This window comes from Oncorhynchus nerka, linkage group LG4 (assembly GCF_034236695.1).
Source record: "Oncorhynchus nerka isolate Pitt River linkage group LG4, Oner_Uvic_2.0, whole genome shotgun sequence".
NCBI classification, from domain to species: domain Eukaryota; kingdom Metazoa; phylum Chordata; class Actinopteri; order Salmoniformes; family Salmonidae; genus Oncorhynchus; species Oncorhynchus nerka.
In genome coordinates this window covers 34473265-34494499 of record NC_088399.1, presented here as the reverse complement: position 1 = coordinate 34494499, position 21235 = coordinate 34473265, and the positions used below count along the sequence as shown (strand labels likewise).

Below are 21235 nucleotides of genomic sequence, written 5' to 3'. Positions count from 1 at the left end.
TTCCAGCCATCTATTTCCTGTGTTTGAGGGGTGCCCTGCCCACCTGAGGATCTGTCTTTTTCAGCCATCTATTTCCTGTGTTTGAGGGGTGCAAAATCCACTTGTTTCTTAAATATCGCTGGATTGATTGCTTTCATTTTAATCTTGAGACTCTTTCGTACTCTTGCTGGTGTCTGTCATTTTTTTCCATTAACGTACCAACCACAGACATTTTTGTAATGACCTGTCAAACACACCCTGTCCGGTAATGGCTGAATGGGCTGAATGAAATACATTGTATTTCCGTTGAATCTATAAGAATGCTTTATTGGGTATTTAACACACCGTCTTGAAACTTACATCACAAGAAAGAGAAGGAAAGATAACTTTATTTTAATGGCTGTTAATTTGGTTATAAGATCTACAGAAAAGACAGAAATGCCAAAGGTGGAGGTGTTACTGTTTATATTCATAACCACATTCCTGTAAAGCTTAGAGAGGATCTCATGTCAAACACTGTTGAAGTAATATGGCTACAGGTTTATCTGCCTCACATAAAGCCCATTCTGGTGTGAATCTCCTATAGACCACCAAGTGCTAACAATCAGTATCTGGATAACGTGTGAAATGCTTAATAATGTATGTGATATCAACAGAGAGGAATATTTTCTGCGTGATTTAAATATTAACTGGCTTTCAACAGGCTGCCCACTCAAGAGAAAGCTTCAAACTGTAACTAGTGCCTGCAACATGGTTCAGGTTATCATGAAATCATCCATATGTATTGAGCACATATTTACTAATGCTGCAGACATTTATTTTGAGAACAGTACACAAATCCATTGGATGTAGTGATCACAATATAGTTGCCATATCTAGGGAAACCAAAGTTCCAAAGGTTGGGCCTAATATAGTGTATATGAGGTCGTACAATAAGTTTTGTAACGATTCCTATGTTGTTGATGTAAATACTATGTGTTGGTCCGTGGTGTATAATGAGGAGCAACCAGATGCTGCACTTGACACATTTATTAAATTGCTTATTCCACTTACTAATAAGCACGAACCCATTAAGAAAATTACTTTATGGTTGAAAGGGATTAGGCAAAATAAATGGCAAATAGGTCTGGCTGTACAACCAATTGGCAAACGTACTGCAAATTGAGAAATAATATGACTAAACTGAGTAGAAAGAAGAAGAAACTACACTATTAAACAATGATAAATGGCATGAAGAATGTGGGGCACCTTAAAGGACATTTTAGGCAAAAAGGCAAACTCCGCTCCATCATTCATTGAATCAGATGGCTCATTAATCACAAAACCCACTGATATTGCCAACTACTTTAATCATTTTTAGCTAATGTAGATTATCTTCTTATGGCTTGGGGGCAGTGTTTCGACATCTGGATGAGAAGCGTGCCCAAAATAAACTGCCTGTTACTCAGGCCCAGTAGCTAGGATATGCATTTCATTGGTAGATTTGGATAGAAAACACTCTAAAGTTTCCAAAACTGTTAAAATAACATCTGTGAGTATAACATAACTGAAATGGCAAGCAAAAACCTGAGGGAAATCCATCCAGGAAGTAGGATTTTTTTTAGATGTGGGTAGGTTTCAAATGAATGCCTATAGAGTATCTAATGGGTTAGGACCCAGATTGCAGTTCCTATGGCTTCCATTACATGTCAACAGTCTTTAGACATGGTTTCAAGCTTGTTTTCTGAAAAATAAAGAAGAATGAGACCTTTCTGTCAGTGGACTGTAGAATCACGCAGTGTTGGTTTGCACGTGTGACCGAGTGCATGCCCTTCGTTGTTTTTCCTTTCTATTGAATACGCTATTGTTCGGTACAAATATGATCGATTATTTAGACAAATTACAACCTGAAGATTAATGATAAACATTGTTTATCTTCATTGGGATAAGGGGCAGCATTTTCACTTTTGGATGAAAAGCATGCCCAGAGTAAACTGCCTCCTACTCAGTCCCCGATGCTAATATATGCATATTATTAGTAGTATCGGATAGAAAACACTCTGACATTTCTAAAACTGTTCGAATGATGTCTGTGAGTATAACAGAACTCATATGGCAGGCAAAAACCTGAGAAAAGATCTAAACAGAAAGTGGGTAATCTCAGGTTTGTAGTTTTTCAACTCAGCCCCTATTGAAGATACAGTGGGATATTGGTTATGTTGATCTTCCTAAGGCTTCCACTAGATGTGAACCGTCTTTAGAATGTTGTTTGATGCTTCTACTATGAAGGGGGGCTGAATGAGAGGGGAATGAGTCAGAGGTCTGCCAGCAGCCACGAGCTTAGTCACGCACAATCACATGAGAGGTAGCTCCCGTTCCATTGCTTTTCTACAGACAATGGAATTCTCCTGTTGGAACATTATTGAACATTTAGGATAAAATCATCCTAAAGATTGATTCTATACATCGTTTGATATGTTTCTACGACCAGTAATATAACTTTTTTGAATTGTTGCCCGACCTTTAGGCTGGAAGTTGCACGCTCGATTCGATTTGTTTACCAAACGCCCTAACAAAAGGAGGTATATGGACATAAATGACGAACTTTATCAAACAAATCAAATATTTATTGTGGAACTGAGATTCCTGGGAGTGCATTCTGATGAAGATCATCAAAGGTAAGTGAATATTTATAATGCTATTTCAGACTAATGTTGACTGCGCAACATGGCGGATATTTATTTTGGCTGGTTTGGGCTCTGAGCTCCGTACTCAGACTATTGCATGGTATGCTTTTTCCATAAAGTTTCAAACAAATCTGACACCGCGGTAGCATTAAGGAGAAGTTTATCTAAAGTTCCATGCATAACACTTGTATTTTCAGTCAACATTTATAATGTGTATTTCTGTAAATTGATGTGGCTCTGTGCAAAATCACTGCATGTTTTGGAACTACTGAACATAACACGCCAATGTAAAATTAGATTTTTGTATAAGAAATATGCACTTTATCGAACAAAACATACATGTATTGTGTAACATGAAGTCCTATGAGTGTCATCTGATGAAGATCATCAAAGGTTAGTGATTCATTTTATCTCTATTTGTGCTCTATCTTACAGGGAGATTTTCTTGTAATTCACTGTTGCTGGCCAACACATGGCAGATGCTAAGGGTCAGATTTAGAGTAAGGTCCACGTCAAGGGTCAGCAACTAGTACCTCCTTCTCATCTCAACTGTTTTTAGGAAATCCATCCTGTAGTCTCAGCATTGTCTGAGGTTGAGGGTTTGAGGGTAACTGTCAAGTCTATGATCGGTCAGGTCAACAAGGTCAAGGTTAGGCCTATGGGGTTTATGCACCGACCGTCAAAGCTGTCTTAGAGACAGGGGGGTTAAAGGGGTTCATGTTGGGGTCATGTCTAATAGCACCAGGGCCAGCACTAAGGTTTCTGTTTAAGGGTTGAAACACTGACCGTCCTGTAGCCGTAGTTGTCTGAGAAATAGAGGGTTCTGTAGGACGTTACATCTCCCTGGTTCATCCTCTCTGGTCACCAACATCAGGTCTGTATAGATGAACAAAGTCACCTAGAGAGAGAGAGAGAGAGAGAGAGAGAGAGAGAGAGAGAGAATTGGCTGAGAATCTCATATCGCTAAATCTTGACATAACAGCACTATGCATACAGTATATTGCAAAAAAAGTTGACATTGACCCACAACACATTAGATGCTCTTTTGCCAAACACATATTCATTCATAAGCACACACAAACTAACAAACACAAACATGCTTGCTTATCAAATCAAATTATATTGGTTGCATACACATATTTAGCAGATCTTATTGCAGGTGTTGATAATGCTTGAGTTCCTAGCTCCAACAGTGCAGTAACATCTAACAATTAGGGTGAGTAATGTTGGAGTCTGGAGTGTATATACAGTTGAAGTCGGAAGTTTACATACACCTTAGCCAAATACATTTAAACTCAGTTTTTCACAATTCCTGACATTTAACTTCTCTAGGGTAGGGAACAGCATTTGGAATTTTGGAAGAAAAGCATGCCCAAATTAAACTGCCTTCCACTCAGGCCCAGAAGATAGGATATGCATATAATTGCTAGATTTGGATAGAAAACACTCTAAAGTTTCCGAAACTGTTAAAGTAGTGTATAGCCTGAAAACCTGAGAAAAATCCATTCAGGAAGTAGGATTTTTTTGTTTGTTGTAGTTTTCTATTCAATGCCATTACAGTATCCATTGACTTATGACTCAAATTGCAGTTCATATACATTCCACTGGATGTCAACAGTCTTTAGAAATTGTTTAAGGCTTGTATTCTAAAAAATTAGGGAGTAAGAGCAGCATGAATGAGTGGATCCTGCCGTGTCACAGAGCTTTTTCATGCGCGCGACTGAGAGAGTGCCTTTCTTGTTTACCTTTTATATTGACAACGTTAATTGTCCGGTTGAAATATTATCAATTATTTAGGCTAAAAACAACGTGAGGATTGATTATGAACATCATTTGAAATGTTTCTACAAACTTTACAGATACTATTTGGATTTTCTGTCTGCCTGTTGTGACTGCGTCTGAGCCTGTGGATTACTGAAGAAAACGCGTGAACAAAACTGAGGTTTTTGGATATAAAGAGACTTTATCGAACAAAAGGAACGTTTATTGAATAAATGAATGTCTTCTGAGTGCAACCATATGAAGATCATCAAAGGTAAGTGATTAATTGTATCTCTATTTCTGACTTGTGTAACTCTTCTACTTGGCTGGTTACTGTTTGTAATGATTTGTCTGCTGGGCTATGCTCTCAAATAATCGTATGGTATGCTTTCGCCGTAAAACATTTTTTAAATCTGACACCTTGGTTGAATTCACAAGAAGATAATCTTTAAACCTATGTAAAATAGTTGTATCTTTTCTGAATTATTATAATGAGTATTTCTGTATTTGAATTTGTCACTCTGCAATCTCACTGGATGTAGGCCAGGTGGGACGCTAGCGTTGCACATACCCTAGAGAGGTTAATCCGAGTAAAAATTCCCTGTCTTAGGTCAGTTAGGATCACTACTTTATTTTAAGAATGTGAAATGTCAGAAGATTAGTAGAGAGAATGATTACATTTTCTTTCTTTCATCACATTCCCAGTGAGTCAGAAGTTTACAAACACTCAGTTAGTATTTGGTAGCACTGCCTTGAAATTTTTTAACTTGGGTCAAATGTTTCGGTTAGCCTTCCACAAGCTTCCCACAATAATTTGGGTGCATTTTGGCCCATTCCTCCTGACAGAGCTGGTGTAACTGAGTCAGGATTGTAGGCCTCCATGCTCGCACATGCTTTTTCAGTGCTGCCCACAAATAAAAAAAATTAAAAAGTGTTAAACAAAACAAAATATATTTTATATTTGAGATTCCTCAAAGTAGCCACCCTTTGCCTTGATGACAGCTTTGCACACTCTTGGAATTATCTCAGCCAGCTTCATGAAGAATGATTTTCCAAGAGTCTTGAAGGAGTTCCCACATGCTGAGCACTTGTTGGTTGGATTTCCTTCACTCTGCGGTCCAACTCATCCCAAACCATCTCAATTTGGTTGAGGTTGGGTGATTGTGGAGAACAGGTAATCTGATGCAGCACTCAATCACTCTCTTTCTTGGTCAAGTAGCCCTTACACAGCCTGGAGGTGTGTTGGGTCATTGTCCTGTTGAAAAACAAATTACCGTCCCAATAAGCACAAACCAGATGGGATGGCGTATCGCTTCAGAATACTGTGGTAGCCATGCTGGTTAAGTATGCCTTGAATTCTAAATAAATCACAGACAGCGTCACCAGCATAGCACCCCCACACCATCACACCTCCTCCTCCATGCTTCAAGGTGGGAAACACGCATGCAAAAATCATCCGTTCACCTACTCTGCGTCTCACAAAGACACGGTGGTTGGATCAAAAAATATCAAATTTGGACTCATCAGACAAAAGGACAGATTTTTACCAGTCTAATGTTCATTGCTTGTGTTTCTTGGCCCAAGCAAGTTTCTTATTATTATTGGTGTCCTTTAGTAGTGGTTTCTTTGCAGAAATGTGATCATGAAAGCCTGATTCATGCAGTCTCCTCTGAACAGTTGATGTTGAGATGTGTCTCTTACTTGAACTCTGTGAAGCATTTATTTTTAACCTTTTTGGGATAGGGGGCAGCATTTTCACTTTTGGATGAATAGCGTGCCCAGAGTGAATTGCCTCCTACTCTGTCCCAGATGATAATATATGCATATTATTATTAGTATTGGATAGAAAACACTCTGCAGTTTCTAAAACTGTTTGAATGATGTCTGTGAATATAACAGAACTCACATGGCAGTCGAAAAACCTGAGAAAAACCAACCAGGAAGTGGGATATCTGAGGTTTGTAGTTTTTCAAAACTTGGTCTACCAAATACACAGTGTCTATGGAGTCAAGTTGCACTTCCTACGGTTTCCACTAGATGTCAACCGTTTTTAGAAACTGGTTTGAGGATTCTACTGTAAAGAACCTCATGAGACCTGTTTGAGTCAGTGGTCTGGCAGAGTGTCTCAGGCTCATGACGTGTGCTCCCGACAGAGTTAACTCTCTTTCCAGTGCTTTTCTTCAGACATAGGAATTCTCCGGTTGGAAGCTTATTGATGTTTTATGTTAAAAACATCCTAAAGATTGATTCCATACATCATTTGACTTGTTTCTACAACCTGTAACGGAACTTTTCGAAGTTTTTGTCTGGACGGAGTGCTCGCTCCTCATGAAGATGAATTACTGGGCTGAACACGCTAACAACAAGTGGCTATTTGGACATAAATGATGGACTTTATGGAACTTTATGGAACAAATCAGTCATTTATTGTTGAACTGGGATTCCTGGGAGTGCCTTCTGATGAAGATCATCAGAGGTGAGTGAATATTTATAGTGTTATTTCTAACTTCTGTTGACTCCAAAATGTTGGATATTTCTCTGGCTGGATTGGGCTCTGAGCGCCGTTTGCAGATTATGCTTTTTCCGTAAAGTTTAAAAAAAATCTGACACAGCGGTTGCATTAAGGAGAAGTCTATCTTTAATTCTGTGAATAACAGTTGTATCTTTTATCAATGTTTATTATGAGTATTTCTGCAAAATCATTGGATGTTTTGGAATCAAAACATTACTGCACGTAACGCGCCAATGTAAACTGAGATTTTTGGACATAAATATGCACATTATCAAAGAAAACATACATGTATTGTGTAACATGATGTCCTATGAGTGTCATCTGAGGAAGATCATCAAAGGTTAGTGATGAATTTGATCTATATTTCTGCTTTTTGTGACTCCTATCTTTGGCTGGAAAATGGCTGTGTGTTTTTTTGACTTGGCTATGACCTAACATGTGTTGTGCTTTCGCTGTAAAGCATTTTTTAAATCAGACACGGTGGGTAGATTATCAAGATGTTTATCTTTCATTTGTTGTATTGGACTTGTTAATGTGTGAAAGTTACATATTTCAAAAAAATATTTTTGAATTCCGCGCACTGCCATTTCAGTGGAATGTTGTCGAGGGGTTCCCCTAGTGGAACGCCTGCGCTAGAAAGGTTAACTAGCCTCTCAAAGCACGTCATGATAACAGAAGTAAGTGCTACACAGCGATAGTAATACCTTCACTTTCTTGGGCACAGAAACAATGGTGGACATCTTGAAGCAAGTGGGGACAACAGACTGGGATAGGGAGAGATTGAATATGTCCCTAAACACACCGTCTGGGTCGGCAGCCTTGCCAGGGTTAACACACTTAAATGTCTTACTCACGTTGGCCACAAAGAATGAGATCTCACAGTCCACGGGAGTGGCGGTGGCCCGCGTCGGCGGCATCGTGTTTTCCACAAAGATGGCGAATAAAGTGTTTAGCTTGTCCGGGAGCAAGACATCAGTGTCCGCAACATGGCTGGTTTTCCTTTTATAATCTGTGATTGTCTGGCGTCCCTGCCACATACGCCTCGTGTCTGAGCCGTTGAGTTGGTACTCCACTTTTTCTCTGTACTGACATTTTGCCTTACGAATGGCATAACTGTTCTTTTTGTACTAAACCATATTCCCAGTCACCTTGCTGTGGTTAAATACAATGGTTCACGAATGCTGCCATCTATTCACAGTTTTGGGTTTGGATAGGTTTTAATCATCACAGTGGGAACAACATCCCCTATACACTTCCTGATAAACTCACTCACCGTGTCAGTATATACAATGGGGAAAAAAAGTATTTAGTCAGCCACCAATAGTGCAAGTTCTCCGACTTAAAAAGATGAGAGAGGCCTGTAATTTTCATCATAGGTACACTTCAACTATGACAGACAAAATGAGAAACAAAATCCAGAAAATCACATTGTAGGATTTTTAATTAATTAATTTGCAAATTATGGTGAAAAATAAGTATTTGGTCACCTACAAACAAGCAAGATTTCTGGCTCTCACAGACTTGTAACTTCTTCTTTAAGAGGCTCCTCTGTCCTCCACTCGTTACCTGTATTAATGGCACCTGTTTGAACTTGTTATCAGTATAAAAGACACCTGTCCACAACCTCAAACAGTCACACTCCAAACTCCACTAGGGACAAGACCAAAGAGCTGTCAAAGGACACCAGAAACAAAATTGTAGACCTGCACCAGGCTGGGAAGACTGAATCTGCAATAGGTAAGCAGCTTGGTTTGAAGAAATCAACTGTGGGAGCAATTATTAGGAAATGGAAGACATACAAGACCACTGATAATCTCCCTCGATCTGGGGCTCCACGCAAAATCTCACCCCGTGGGGTCAAAATGATGACAAGAGTGGTGAGCAAAAATCCCAGAACCACACGGGGGGACCTAGTGAATGACCTGCAGAGAGCTGGGACCAAAGTAACAAGGCCTACCATCAGTAACACACTACGCCGTCAGGGACTCAAATCCTGCAGTGCCAGACATGTCCCCCTGCTTAAGCCAGTACATGTCCAGGCCCATCTGAAGTTTGCTAGAGAGCATTTGGATGATCCAGAAGAAGATTGGGAGAATGTCATATGGTCAGATGAAAACAAAATATAACTTTTTGGTAAAAACTCAACACGTCGTGTTTGGAGGACAAAGAATGCTGAGTTGCATCCAAAGAACACCATACCTACTGTGAAGCATGGGGGTGGAAACATCATGCTTTGGGGCTGTTTTTCTGCAAAGGGACCAGGACAACTGATCCGTGTAAAGGAAAGAATGAATGGGGCCATGTATCGTGAGATTTTGAGTGAAAACCCCCTTCCATCAGTGTTACGGATATAGTTATCCTGTGTGTGTGTGTGTATCCTGTGTGTGTTTCTTTTCTCTCCTTCTCCCCTCACAGGTGAAAATCATCACTCCCCAATCAGTCAACAATCAATCATCAATCAGAAGACACACCTCCTCCTATTTCCTACCCTATCACAGTTCCTTCCCCATGGTTTAAAAACCCCATCATTTGTTTGTTCTAGAGCAATCTCTCGCTCAATCTCTCGCTCAATCTCTAGCTCAATCTCTCTGTAAATGCCATGTCTGTAGGTCTCTGTGTTTCACTCTCGCTTTGTGTCTTAACCTCTCTTTTGTTTAAGCACCTCATAGCACTTTGTCATCACCTGTGAGTATTGTTTTTGGTTATGGTGTTTGTTTGTTGCTGGTGGGAAAAGGGGGAAACCAAGACCAGTCGCCCATGGGCATACACTACCCGTAGGTGAACTTTGTTAAATACACTAGTTAGAACTGGGCGGACCACCCACTGTATTTTTGGTTAGTTAGTTAGCTGTTGTTAAAGTAGGCTAGTCTAGCTTAGGGGTGTTTTTGAATACTTATTGTTTCTTTTCTTGGGTCCAGCTCAGCCCCTTTTCCTGCTCCCCCCATTACCGTGTGTTTATAAATAAACCTAGAGTTTGACGGTAGATTTCTGTTGTCGTGGTTATTTCGTGCACACTTTTACTTTGTCACAATAATAATTTGCATGAGTTATGTTACGGGTCTCATTACCATCCCCCCTAGACTGTCGGGCCAAAAGGGATTCGTAACATAAGTGGAGCCTCATCCGGGATCTGTCATAACTGACACCCATGCCGCTCATGTAGATTGTTGTAGTGGTATAGTTCAGTGTTGAGCGTCATAGCTGAAGTAGCATTAGTGTTTGCTATTTTCTTTGGCACTTGTGAAGTAGTGTAAAATGACTACTTTTGATTTGAAATCCTTTTTGGATAACCCTTCGTGGGAGGTTTTTGACAAATGTCGTAGAGTTGATTTAATGACCTTGGCTGACCATTATTCAGTATCGATTCCGCAGAGTTTAGTTAAGGCGGAGGTTAAACAGCTAGTATTAAATGTATTGTTGGAAGAGCAGGTGCTTGTGTTACCGCTGCCTGAGCCTACTACCCCTGTAGGGGATGTTGCTGCTCCTGTGAGCCCATTGGTGTCTGATAATGAGGCGAGGCTAAAACACCAGCCACATTGTCCCGTTTTGATCCACTCTCCCCACTGTCAAATGGTGATGCCAGGAGGGATGTCCGTTTAGCACAGTTCCAACTGGAGGTGGAAGAGAGAGCCCAAATTAGGCGAGAGACTCTCCAGTTGGAGATATGTAAAATAGAGGCAGAAAAAGAACGAGAACAACGGCATTTGGAGATGTGTAAAATTGAGGCAGACAGAGAACAAAGGCAGTTGGAGTTCAAAATGCGCCAGATGGAACTGGAGGCAGAGACAGCGAGGCTAGCCTCCGGTCCTACTGTGCCTGTTTGTGAGCCGTCCTCACCTGCTGTGTCCTCAAACACGTTTGACATTAGTAGGCAGATTGCCTTAGTACCTTTGTTCAGAGAGTCAGAGGTTGACTCCTATTTTTGTGTATTTGAGCGTATAGCCGTAGCATTGAAATGGCCTGAAGAGGTATGGTGCCTATTACTTCAGTGTAAATTAACTGGTAAAGCCCAAGAAGTTTTGTCAGCGTTACCTCTGGAGGACAGTTTGAATTATGAAGTGGTCAAAGCTACTGTTCTTCGTGCCTATGAGCTTGTGCCTGAGGCATACCGACAGAGATTTAGGTCTCATAGAAAGTCTTCTAGTAAGACTTATGTGGAATTTGCTAGAGACAAGGGAAATCTGTTTGATAAATGGCATGCTGCTAGTAAGGTAACTGATTTCAACTCTCTCCGGGAGTTAATCTTGTTGGAAGAGTTTAAAAATTGCTTGCCCGAACGCATTGTAGTTTACCTAAACGAACAGAAAGTATCCTCCCTGGCAGAAGCGTCTGTGTTGGCAGACGAGTTTGTGTTGACGCACAAGAGTGTGTTTTCGGCTCAAACTGAGAGTAGAGCCACTGAGTTTCCTACCTTTAGCCCTAGTCGGCCAGCAGTAGTATATCAAGCACGCCAGAAGAATGAGCGTCCCTGTTTCTATTGTCATAAAGTAGGACATATGATTAAGGATTGCTTCCTGCTTAAACGCAAACAAGGGATGCCTCTTCGTGCCAAGCCACCAACAGGTGTTGCTCTAATTCGTACGGTTGTGAGGTCTGCAACAAAACAGGTGCCTCAGGGTAACTGTAGTTTGAAAGTCTCAGTCCCCGACCGCAGTTATGAACCATTCATTTTCGAGGGGTTTGTGTCCCTAACGAATGACGAAGCGTCTCAGCGACCGGTTAAAATCCTTAGAGATACTGGTGCGGCGCAGTCGTTTATATTGTCTGATGTGTTGCCCTTATCTGACGATACATACTGTGGTTCCAGTGTGTTAGTGCAGGGTATTGAAATGGTTTTTGTCCCAGTGCCATTGCACTTTGTGAAAGTACACTCTGAGTTAATCAGTGGAATATTCAGAGTGGGGGTACGTCCTATGTTGCCAGTGAAAGGTGTGACCTTTATAATGGGTAACGATATTGCCGGAGGAAAGGTAGTACCCGTATTGGAAGTATTGGATAAAAGTGACCACTCTCTCTCTCTAATGAGCTGGCACAGAGTTATCCACATGTGTTCCCCGCTTGTGCTGTCACTCGTGCTCAGGCACTACAAGAGGGTGACGTGATAGATTTGTCGAACACTGTTCTGTTCAAAGAGGTTGATCAAGAAGATGGATTGTGTGATACCTCTGAGAAGCTGATCACCTCTGACAAACAGCCGAGGAAAGAATCAAAGAACGTTGAACTTATTGCTGATGCAATACAGTTACCAGTCACTCGTGAGCAGCTGATTGCTAACCAAAAGGTTGACAACAAGCTTGCTAAATGTTTTTCTAGTGTTGTCTCATTGGAAGATGTGAAGAAGAAGAACGTGGCTTACTTCATTGATGGTAATCTCCTCATGCGTAAATGGAAATCCCATGTTGACGCGGATGGAGATTGGAATGCTGTTTACCAAATAGTGATTCCTACAGCCTTTCGACAAAATGTGTTATCCCTTGCTCATGATCACCAGTGGTCTGGTCATTTAGGAATCACAAAAACTTATGATCGGATCCTTCGACATTTCTTTTGGCCGGGTTTAAAACAAGATGTGGCTCAGTTCTGTCGGACATGCCACACATGTCAGATAAAAGGAAAACCAAATCAGGTTATTCCTCCCGCTCCTCTTTGTCCCATACCTGTCATAGGTGAACCATTCGAGCATGTGGTGGTTGATTGTGTCGGACCGTTACCGAAGACAAAATCGGGTAACCAGTTTTTGTTAACGATAATGTGTATGGCTACAAGATACCCCGAGGCCATTCCTCTGAGAAGGATTACAGCCCCGGTAGTGAGTAAAGCCTTAATAAAATTCTTCACGCCTTTCGGGTTACCTAGGGTGGTACAAAGCGATCAAGGTACCAATTTCCTATCCAAGCTCTTCAGGCAGGTGTTAAAATCCTTGTCAATTACGCACCGTGTGTCAAGCGCCTATCACCCAGAGTCTCAGGGTGCACTTGAAAGATGGCATCAGACACTGAAGTCTATGCTACGTAAATATTGTTTGGAATCTGAGAAAGATTGGGATGAGGGAGTTCCTCTAGTTTTGTTTGCTGCTCGTGAAACTGTGCAGGAGTCCCTAGGTTACAGCCCGGCTGAACTAGTGTTTGGTCACACAGTGAGAGGACCAATGAAAATCCTTGAAGAACAGTTCTTGTCCCAAGAGTTGTGTACAGGAGACGAGAATGTATTGGCAGATGCTTTGTCTCGTGTGTAATGATTGTTGTATGTTTTGGCAAGGTTGACTTTGTTATTGTTGTGAGTATTCATTGTAATACTGTGGTCGCAATCCCTAGGGTTGCTTCTTTAAGGGTGGGAGTGTTACGGATATAGTTATCCTGTGTGTGTGTGTGTATCCTGTGTGTGTTTCTTTTCTCTCCTTCTCCCCTCACAGGTGAAAATCATCACTCCCCAATCAGTCAACAATCAATCATCAATCAGAAGACACACCTCCTCCTATTTCCTACCCTATCACAGTTCCTTCCCCATGGTTTAAAAACCCCATCATTTGTTTGTTCTAGAGCAATCTCTTGCTCAATCTCTCGCTCAATCTCTAGCTCAATCTCTCTGTAAATGCCATGTCTGTGGGTCTCTGTGTTTCACTCTCGCTTTGTGTCTTAACCTCTCTTTTGTTTAAGCACCTCATAGCACTTTGTCATCACCTGTGAGTATTGTTTTTGGTTATGGTGTTTGTTTGTTGCTGGTGGGAAAAGGGGGAAACCAAGACCAGTCGCCCATGGGCATACACTACCCGTAGGTGAACTTTGTTAAATACACTAGTTAGAACTGGGCGGACCACCCACTGTATTTTTGGTTAGTTAGTTAGCTGTTGTTAAAGTAGGCTAGTCTAGCTTAGGGGTGTTTTTGAATACTTATTGTTTCTTTTCTTGGGTCCAGCTCAGCCCCTTTTCCTGCTCCCCCCATTACCGTGTGTTTATAAATAAACCTAGAGTTTGACGGTAGATTTCTGTTGTCGTGGTTATTTTGTGCACACTTTTACTTTGTCACAATAATAATTTGCATGAGTTATATTACGGGTCTCATTACCATCCCCCCTAGACTGTCGGGCCAAAAGGGATTCGTAACAATCAGCAAGGGCATTGAAGATGAAACATGGCTGGGTCTTTCAGCATGACAATAATCCCAAACACACCGCCCGGGCAACGAAGGAGTGGCTTCGTAAGAAGCATTTCAAGGTCCTGGAGTGGCCTAGCCAGTCTCTCATAGAAAATCTTTGGAGGGAGTTGAAAGTCCGTGTTGCCCAGCAACAGCCCCAAAACATCACTGCTCGAGAGGAGATCTGCATGGAGGAATGGGCCAAAATTCCAGCAACAGTGTGTGAAAGCCTTGTGAAGACTTACAGAAAACGTTTGACCTCTGTCATTGCCAAAAAGGGTATATAACAAAGTATTGAGATAAACTTTTGTTATTGACCAAATGCTTATTTTCCACCATAATTTGCAAATAAACTCATTAAAAATCCTACAATGTGATTTTCTGGATTTTTTTTCTAATTTTGTCTGTCATAGTTGAAGTGTACCTATGAGGACCCATGCACAATTGGTGGCTGACTAAATACTTTTTTGCCCCACTGTAAGTCAATGTTATTGTCAGAGGCAACCCAGAACGTATACCAGTCCAATTGAACAAAGCATGGATTCCGATTGGTCAGACCAGTGTTGAACAGTCCTTACCACAGGTAATTCCTGTTTGACTTTCTATCTATAGGAAGGGAGGAGCAGGATGGAGGCATGATCTGATTTGCCAAAGGGAGGGTGGGGGAGGGCCTTGTAGCCATCCTGGAATGGAGAGTAGCAATGGTGGAAAGTTTTTGATGCGTGAATGGCGCAGGCAATGTGTTGATAAAACTTTGGTAGCGTTCTTCGAAGATTTGCTTTAATAAAGTCTCCAGCTACAATAAATGTGGCCTTAGGATATGGAGTTTCGAGTTTGCACAAAGTCCAGTGTAGTTCCTTGAGAGCTGTTGTGGTATCGGCTTGAGGGGGAATATACACGACTGTGACGATGACCAAATAGAATTCTCTCGAAGGGTAATACGGTCGGCATTCTAGGCCAGATGAACAAAAGGACTTGAGTTCCTGTATGTTACCACAATCAGACCATGAGTAGTTAATCATGAAACATACACCTCCACCTTTCTTTTTCCCAGAGAGTCCTTTATTCCGGTCTGCCAAATGTACTGAAAACACAGCTTGCTTTGGGACAGTATAGAGTACAGGGACAGTATAGAGAACCATGATTCCGTGAAACAGAGTATGTTACAGTCCCTGATGTCTCTCTGGAAGGAGGTCCTCGACCTGAGCTCATCTACTTTATTGTCCAGGGACTGAACATTACCAAGTAATACACTCGGAAGTGGTGGATGGTATGCACACCTCCTGAGTCGGACTGAAAGTTCACTCCGAAAACCTCTTCTCCACTGGCAGCATCTTGGAGCAGTCTCTGGGATAAGTGGAATTGCCTTGTGGGGTACGAAAAAAAGGTACAATTTAGGAATGTAGTATTTCTGGGAAAAATGCTGGTGAGTTTACCGCCAATTGTAACGGCTTTCCTCTTCCTCTTCTGAGGAGTAGCAAGGATCGGACCAATATGCAGCATGGTAAGTGTTCATCTTGGTTTTTACTAAGAATAATGAACACTGAACAAAACAATAAACGACAATGTGAAAAAACAAAACCGAAACAGTTCTGTGTGGAACAAAACACTGACACGGAAAATAATCACCCACAACTCAAAGTGAAACCAGGCTATGGTTCTCAATCAGGGACAACGATTGACAGCTGCCTCTGATTGAGAACCATACCAGGCCAAACACAGAAATCGCAAAACATAGAAAAAGGAACATAGACAACCCACCCAACTCACGCCCTGACCATACTAAAACAAAGACATAACAAAATAACTAAGGTCAGAACGTGACACCACTCTAATAACCAAAAGTTATTTCCGGCTGTATGTAATAGTGTAAGCTAATAGTCTGAGCTAATAATGTAGGAAATAACACATAAAAAACTAAATACTGCCAAGTTGCTTAGGGTCCAGAAACAGAGTGTCCATGTCTATCGGCTCCATTTTTTCATTGTCAACTGCCCTTCTATGTCAATTATGACATTTCGCAGAATCATTGAAATTGGACACACTTCCCAATCAAAATAGACGATAATCTTGATATTCCTTTATATGTTTGAGATGATAATCTTGATATTCCTTTATATGTTTGAGATGATAATCTTGATAGTCTTTTAAAATGTTTGATAGATGATCATCTTGATTGTCTTTCAAATGTTTGATAGATGATAATCTTCATAGTTTTTGAAGATGTTTGATAGATGATAATCTCAAATGTTTTTTAAAATGTTTGATAGATGGTAATCTCGATAGTTGTCACCCTGCAATGTCAGAGTAGTTGTGTATCTGGTGTCATGGACAGAGCATCACACACATACTGACACACACACTCAAATACAAACACACAGACACACACACACACACACATTCACAGCCCCTCTCTCCTCTTCAATGTGCCTTCAGAAAAGTGTTAAACTGCAACCTTCTATGCAACAGGAAGTGTAGTTCACACAGGAAGACAGAGCACCATGGTCTATAGAGAAACATTGCTTCAACTTCCAAAGCCCCCCTAAAGATTACAGATTATGTTGTGTGAATGCATGACTAATCGAAACCCTAGCTAGTCTAATTTATTAATGAGTTTTCTTAGTATTCTTCTGACCCACTAAAGCAAAAGCCTTACTAACATAGAGAAATAGGAAGGTACAGACACCACTTTAAGCACTTTAATTGACTGACTAATGAAACAAACTGGCAGTCACCCTCCCTAAAGATCAATTATGGCTGGTACATGTTTGAAGGGTAGGGGGCTGTGAAAGGTGAGTGGGAGGCTTGCGTGTGAGAGAAGAGAAGGGCACACACACTGCCTCCCTAAACTGCCTTCCTTCCTGGCCCTAATGTGTGTGTGTTTTGGGTTGTGCTGTGTCGGGGGTGTGGGGTGTGGGGTATTTTGGCAGAGGGACTTCTCTGTCTCCTGCCTGTCAGTGGATGGGCCAAACAATGAGGCAGGAGAGAGAATCCCTGTTGTTAAGCCTAAACAGACTGGGTTACCCCTTCACTAGCCCTCTATAACCTATTGTAATGTGCTAGGTCTCAATGGTGATTGAACGGGTCCTTTGCACTGGAGCTGCTATTAGATGTGTGTGTCGGTTAGTTTTTCAGCATAGTGTGTATCCGTGAAACTTCACCACACAGGACCGGACCAACACCATACACTCGCCATTGCCGATGTGAGTAAGACCTTTAAACAGGTCAACATTCACAAGGCCGAAGGGCCAGAGGGATTACCAGGACGTGTACACCAAACATGTGCTGACCAACTGTCTTCACTGACATTTTCAACCTGTCCCTGGCCCAGTCTGTAATGCCTACATGTTTCAAGCAGACCACCATAGTCCCTGTGCCCAAGAACACCAATGTAACCTGCCTAAATGACTACCAACCTGTAGCACTCACGTCTGTAGCCATTAAGTTCTTTGAAAGGCTGGTCATGGCTCACATCAGCACCATTATCCCAGATACCCTAGACCCACTCCAGTTTGTATACTTCCCCAACAGATCCGCAATCTCTATTGCACTCAAAACTGCCCTTTCCCACCTGGACAAAAGGAACACCAATGTGCGAATGCTATTAATTAACTACAACTCAGCGTTCGACACCAATCGGTGTCCCTTCCACGGGACGGTTGAGCTAACGTAGGCTAATGCGATTAACATGAGGTTGTAAGTATCAAGAACATTTCCCAGGACATAGACATATCTTATATTGGCAGAAAGCTTAAATTCTTGTTAATCTAACTGCACTGTCCAATTTACAGTAGCTATTACAGTGAAAGAATACCATGCTATTGTTTGAGGAGAGTGTCCAATTTTGAACATGGAAAGTTATTAATAAACAAATTAGGCACATTTGGGCAGTCTTGATACAACATTTTGAACAGAAATGCAATGGTTAATTGGATCAGTCTAAAATTTTGCACATGCACTTTTGCCATCTAGTGGCCAAAATCTCAATTGCACCTGGGCTGGAATAATACATTATGGCCTTTCTCTTGCATTTCAAAATTATGGTACAAAAGAATACAACAGAACGGTTGTTTTTTTCTTTGTATTATATTTGACCAGATCTATTATGTTATATCCTCCCACATTCCTTTCACATATCCACAAACTTCAAGGTGTTTCCTTTCAAATGGTACCATGAATATGCATATCATTGCTTCAGGGCCGGAGCAACAGGCAGTTCGATTTGGGCATGTCATTTTAGGTGAAAATTGAAAAAAAAGGACGGATCCTTAATTAAAGCTCATCACTAAGCTAAGGACCCTGGGACTAAACACCTCCCTCTGCGTCTGTATCCTGGACTTTCTGGCGGGCCACCCCCAGGTGGTAAGGGTAGGCAACAACAAATCTGCCACGCTGATCCTCAACACAGGGGCCCCTCAGGGGTGCGTTCTTAGTCCCCTTCTGTTCACCCATAACTGCGTGGCTAAACACAACTCCAACACCATCATAAAGTTTGCTGACGACACAATGGTGGTAGGCCTGCTCACCGACAACGATGAGACAGCCTATAGGGAGGAGGTCAGAGACCTGGAAATGTGGTGTCAGGATAACAACCTCTCCCTCAATGTGATCAAGACAAAGGAGATATTCATGGACTACAGGAAAAGGAGTGCCGAGCACAGCCCCATTCTCAACGACGGGGCTGTAGTGGAGCAGGTTGAGAGCTTCAAGTTCCTTGGTGTCCACATCACCAACAAACTATCATGGTCCAAACACTCCAAGACAGTCGTGAAGAGGGCAGAACAAAACCTATTCCCCCTCAGGAGACTGAAAAGATTTATCATGGGTCCTCAAAATTTCTACAACTGCACCATCAAGAGCATCCTAACTGGTTGCATCACCACCTGGTATGGCAACTGCTTTGCCTCCGACCGCAAGGCGCTACAGAGGGTAGTGCGTACAGCCCAGTTGATCACAGGGGCAAGCTTCCTGCCATTCAGGACCTCTATACCAGGCGGTGTTAGAGGAAGGCCCTAAAATTGCCAAAGACTCCAGCCACACTAGTCATTGACTGTTCTCTCTGCTCCCACACGGCAAGCAATACCGGAGCCAAGTCTAGGACCAAAAGGCTTTGTAACAGCTTCTACCCCCAAGCCATAAGATTGCTGAACAGCTAATCAAATGGCTACCCAGTCTATATCAATTGACCCCCCCCCCCTTTTTTTACTCTGCTGATACTCGCTGTTTATTATCTATTATCTATGCATAGTCACTTTACCTCTACCTACATGTACATATTACCTCAAATACCTGTACTCCCTCAGATTGACTCGGTACCGGTACCCCCTGTATATAGCCTCGTTATTGTTATTTTATTGTTGCTCTTTTATTGTTTACTTTAGTTTTTTTAGTAAATATTTTTCTTGACTATTATTTTTCTTAAAACTACATTGCTGGTTAAGGGCTTGTAAGTAAGCATTTCACTGAGCATGTGACAAATTTGATATGATTTGAATATACTTTGTGCAATTCTGTTTGAGATAAATAATTATGTGTATGCCAATACTTTATGTGCATGAATGTGTGTCTGTATGTGTGTGTGTGTGCATTTGTGTTCATTTATGTGTGTGCGTGTGTGTGCATGTCAGTGGTATTTCCCTGTTTCTCTTAACAGAAGGCACAACACAAACTGTAAAAGGTCAGGCCTCACATTAGTGTTAAACAAACAACACTCAGCAAACCACCTCTGGGCAACACCATGGAAGCTACAGCAAAGGTCTGAATAATATGCATCAACACAGTACAGCAAACAGTGTGTGTAGGCTTTGTGTGGGCGGGGTGTGTTTTTTTTGTGAATGTGGTTTCTATGCAGATCGAGAGGATGCTGAGGGTCTTGCTGTTGTGGTCTGTCTGCCTGTCTGTCTGTCTGTCTGTCTGTCTGTCTGTCTGTCTGTCTGTCTGTCTGTGGGTGGGTGGAGTATGGTTGGTGCAGCGATATCAGTAAGCTTATCTCTATACTATCTTCAGAAAATCACTCAACCACTATTACTTGTGTGTGTGTGTGTGTGTGTGTGTGTGTGTGTGTGTGTGTGTGTGTGTGTGTGTGTGTGTGTGTGTGTGTGTGTGTGTGTGTGTGTGTGTGTGTGTGTGTGTGTGTGTGTGTGTGTGTGTGTGTGTGTGTGTCTACTGCAGATAAAAATGGACAATACTGCATACGTACTGTGAAGAATTGCCTTTTCTGTTCCAATTCTACACTGTTTTCTTTTCACATTCATTGTGTCAAATGAGCATTTCAGATCCTCACTGTGTTTCAGAGGAGAGCATCGGAGCTGCATGGTAATTGTGGCCCCTGGCTGGGACTTGATAAAAGAAGACAAATATTTAACAGTCCATGTTTGTAGATAATCAGTGTGGGGCCAGACATCTCTGAAGATTGGCACTGTTTTAATTAGAAATCTGTGTTATTACACAGTGTTGCAAGCCTGGCCGTACTACCCTGGGTGCACATCAAACTCCTACACACACACACACACACACCGAAATACATACACACACACAGACACACACACACACATAGCTACATGACAAAAATGTTTCAATAATATGAACACAGTTGAAACCAACAGATCAGGTGATAGAGGAATATTCTAACATCCAGTCCTCAACACACAGCCCCCACTCCCTCCCCCTCTCTTTCCCTCGTGTCTGCTATCAATCACTTGGACCCCTCAGGGAGGAAGATAATGTCAAGAAGACTCAAGTCAACAGGGTCAGTTGTTTTTTAAGCCCACCCCTCAACAAACAAAAAATTCACAGCTGATCTCTTTTGTCTTCTCAGAGAGGTGAGAGGGGGATAGAAGGGGGGTCATCCAGAATCAACTTGCCAGGATGTATGTTTGTGCGTGTGTGTGTGTGTGTGTGTGTGTGTTTGCGTGTGTGTGTTTGTGAGAGCAAGAGAGAGAGAGGGGGGGATTGAGTTCAACTTTGCTGAAAATCTCATCTTGCTAAAACTTGACATCACATCACTGTGCATATATTGAGTGAGGTCAAACACCCTTTCTGCCAACCACCTAGCAACCCCCCTGGATAGTAAACAGGGCCTCCTGGTCTTCCTCTCCTAGACCACTGCCCCCCACTGCTCTCTGCCCCCCCCACACCTCTCCATCACATTTCCTGGACAATATTATCACAATGGCTGCCCTGC

At 41.9% G+C, this 21235-nt stretch overlaps 1 protein-coding gene across 1 annotated transcript in view; it reads right to left on the bottom strand.

Moving 5' to 3' along the window:
- The window catches only part of LOC115122923 (regulator of G-protein signaling 3-like), a 166094-nt gene that overhangs the window by 128751 nt on the left and 16108 nt on the right, over nt 1-21235 (bottom strand). Inside the window, exon 8 of the mRNA XM_029652210.2 lies at nt 3432-3543. Coding sequence (XP_029508070.1) covers nt 3432-3543 — 112 coding nt within the window. The remainder of the gene's footprint in view (nt 1-3431; nt 3544-21235) is intronic.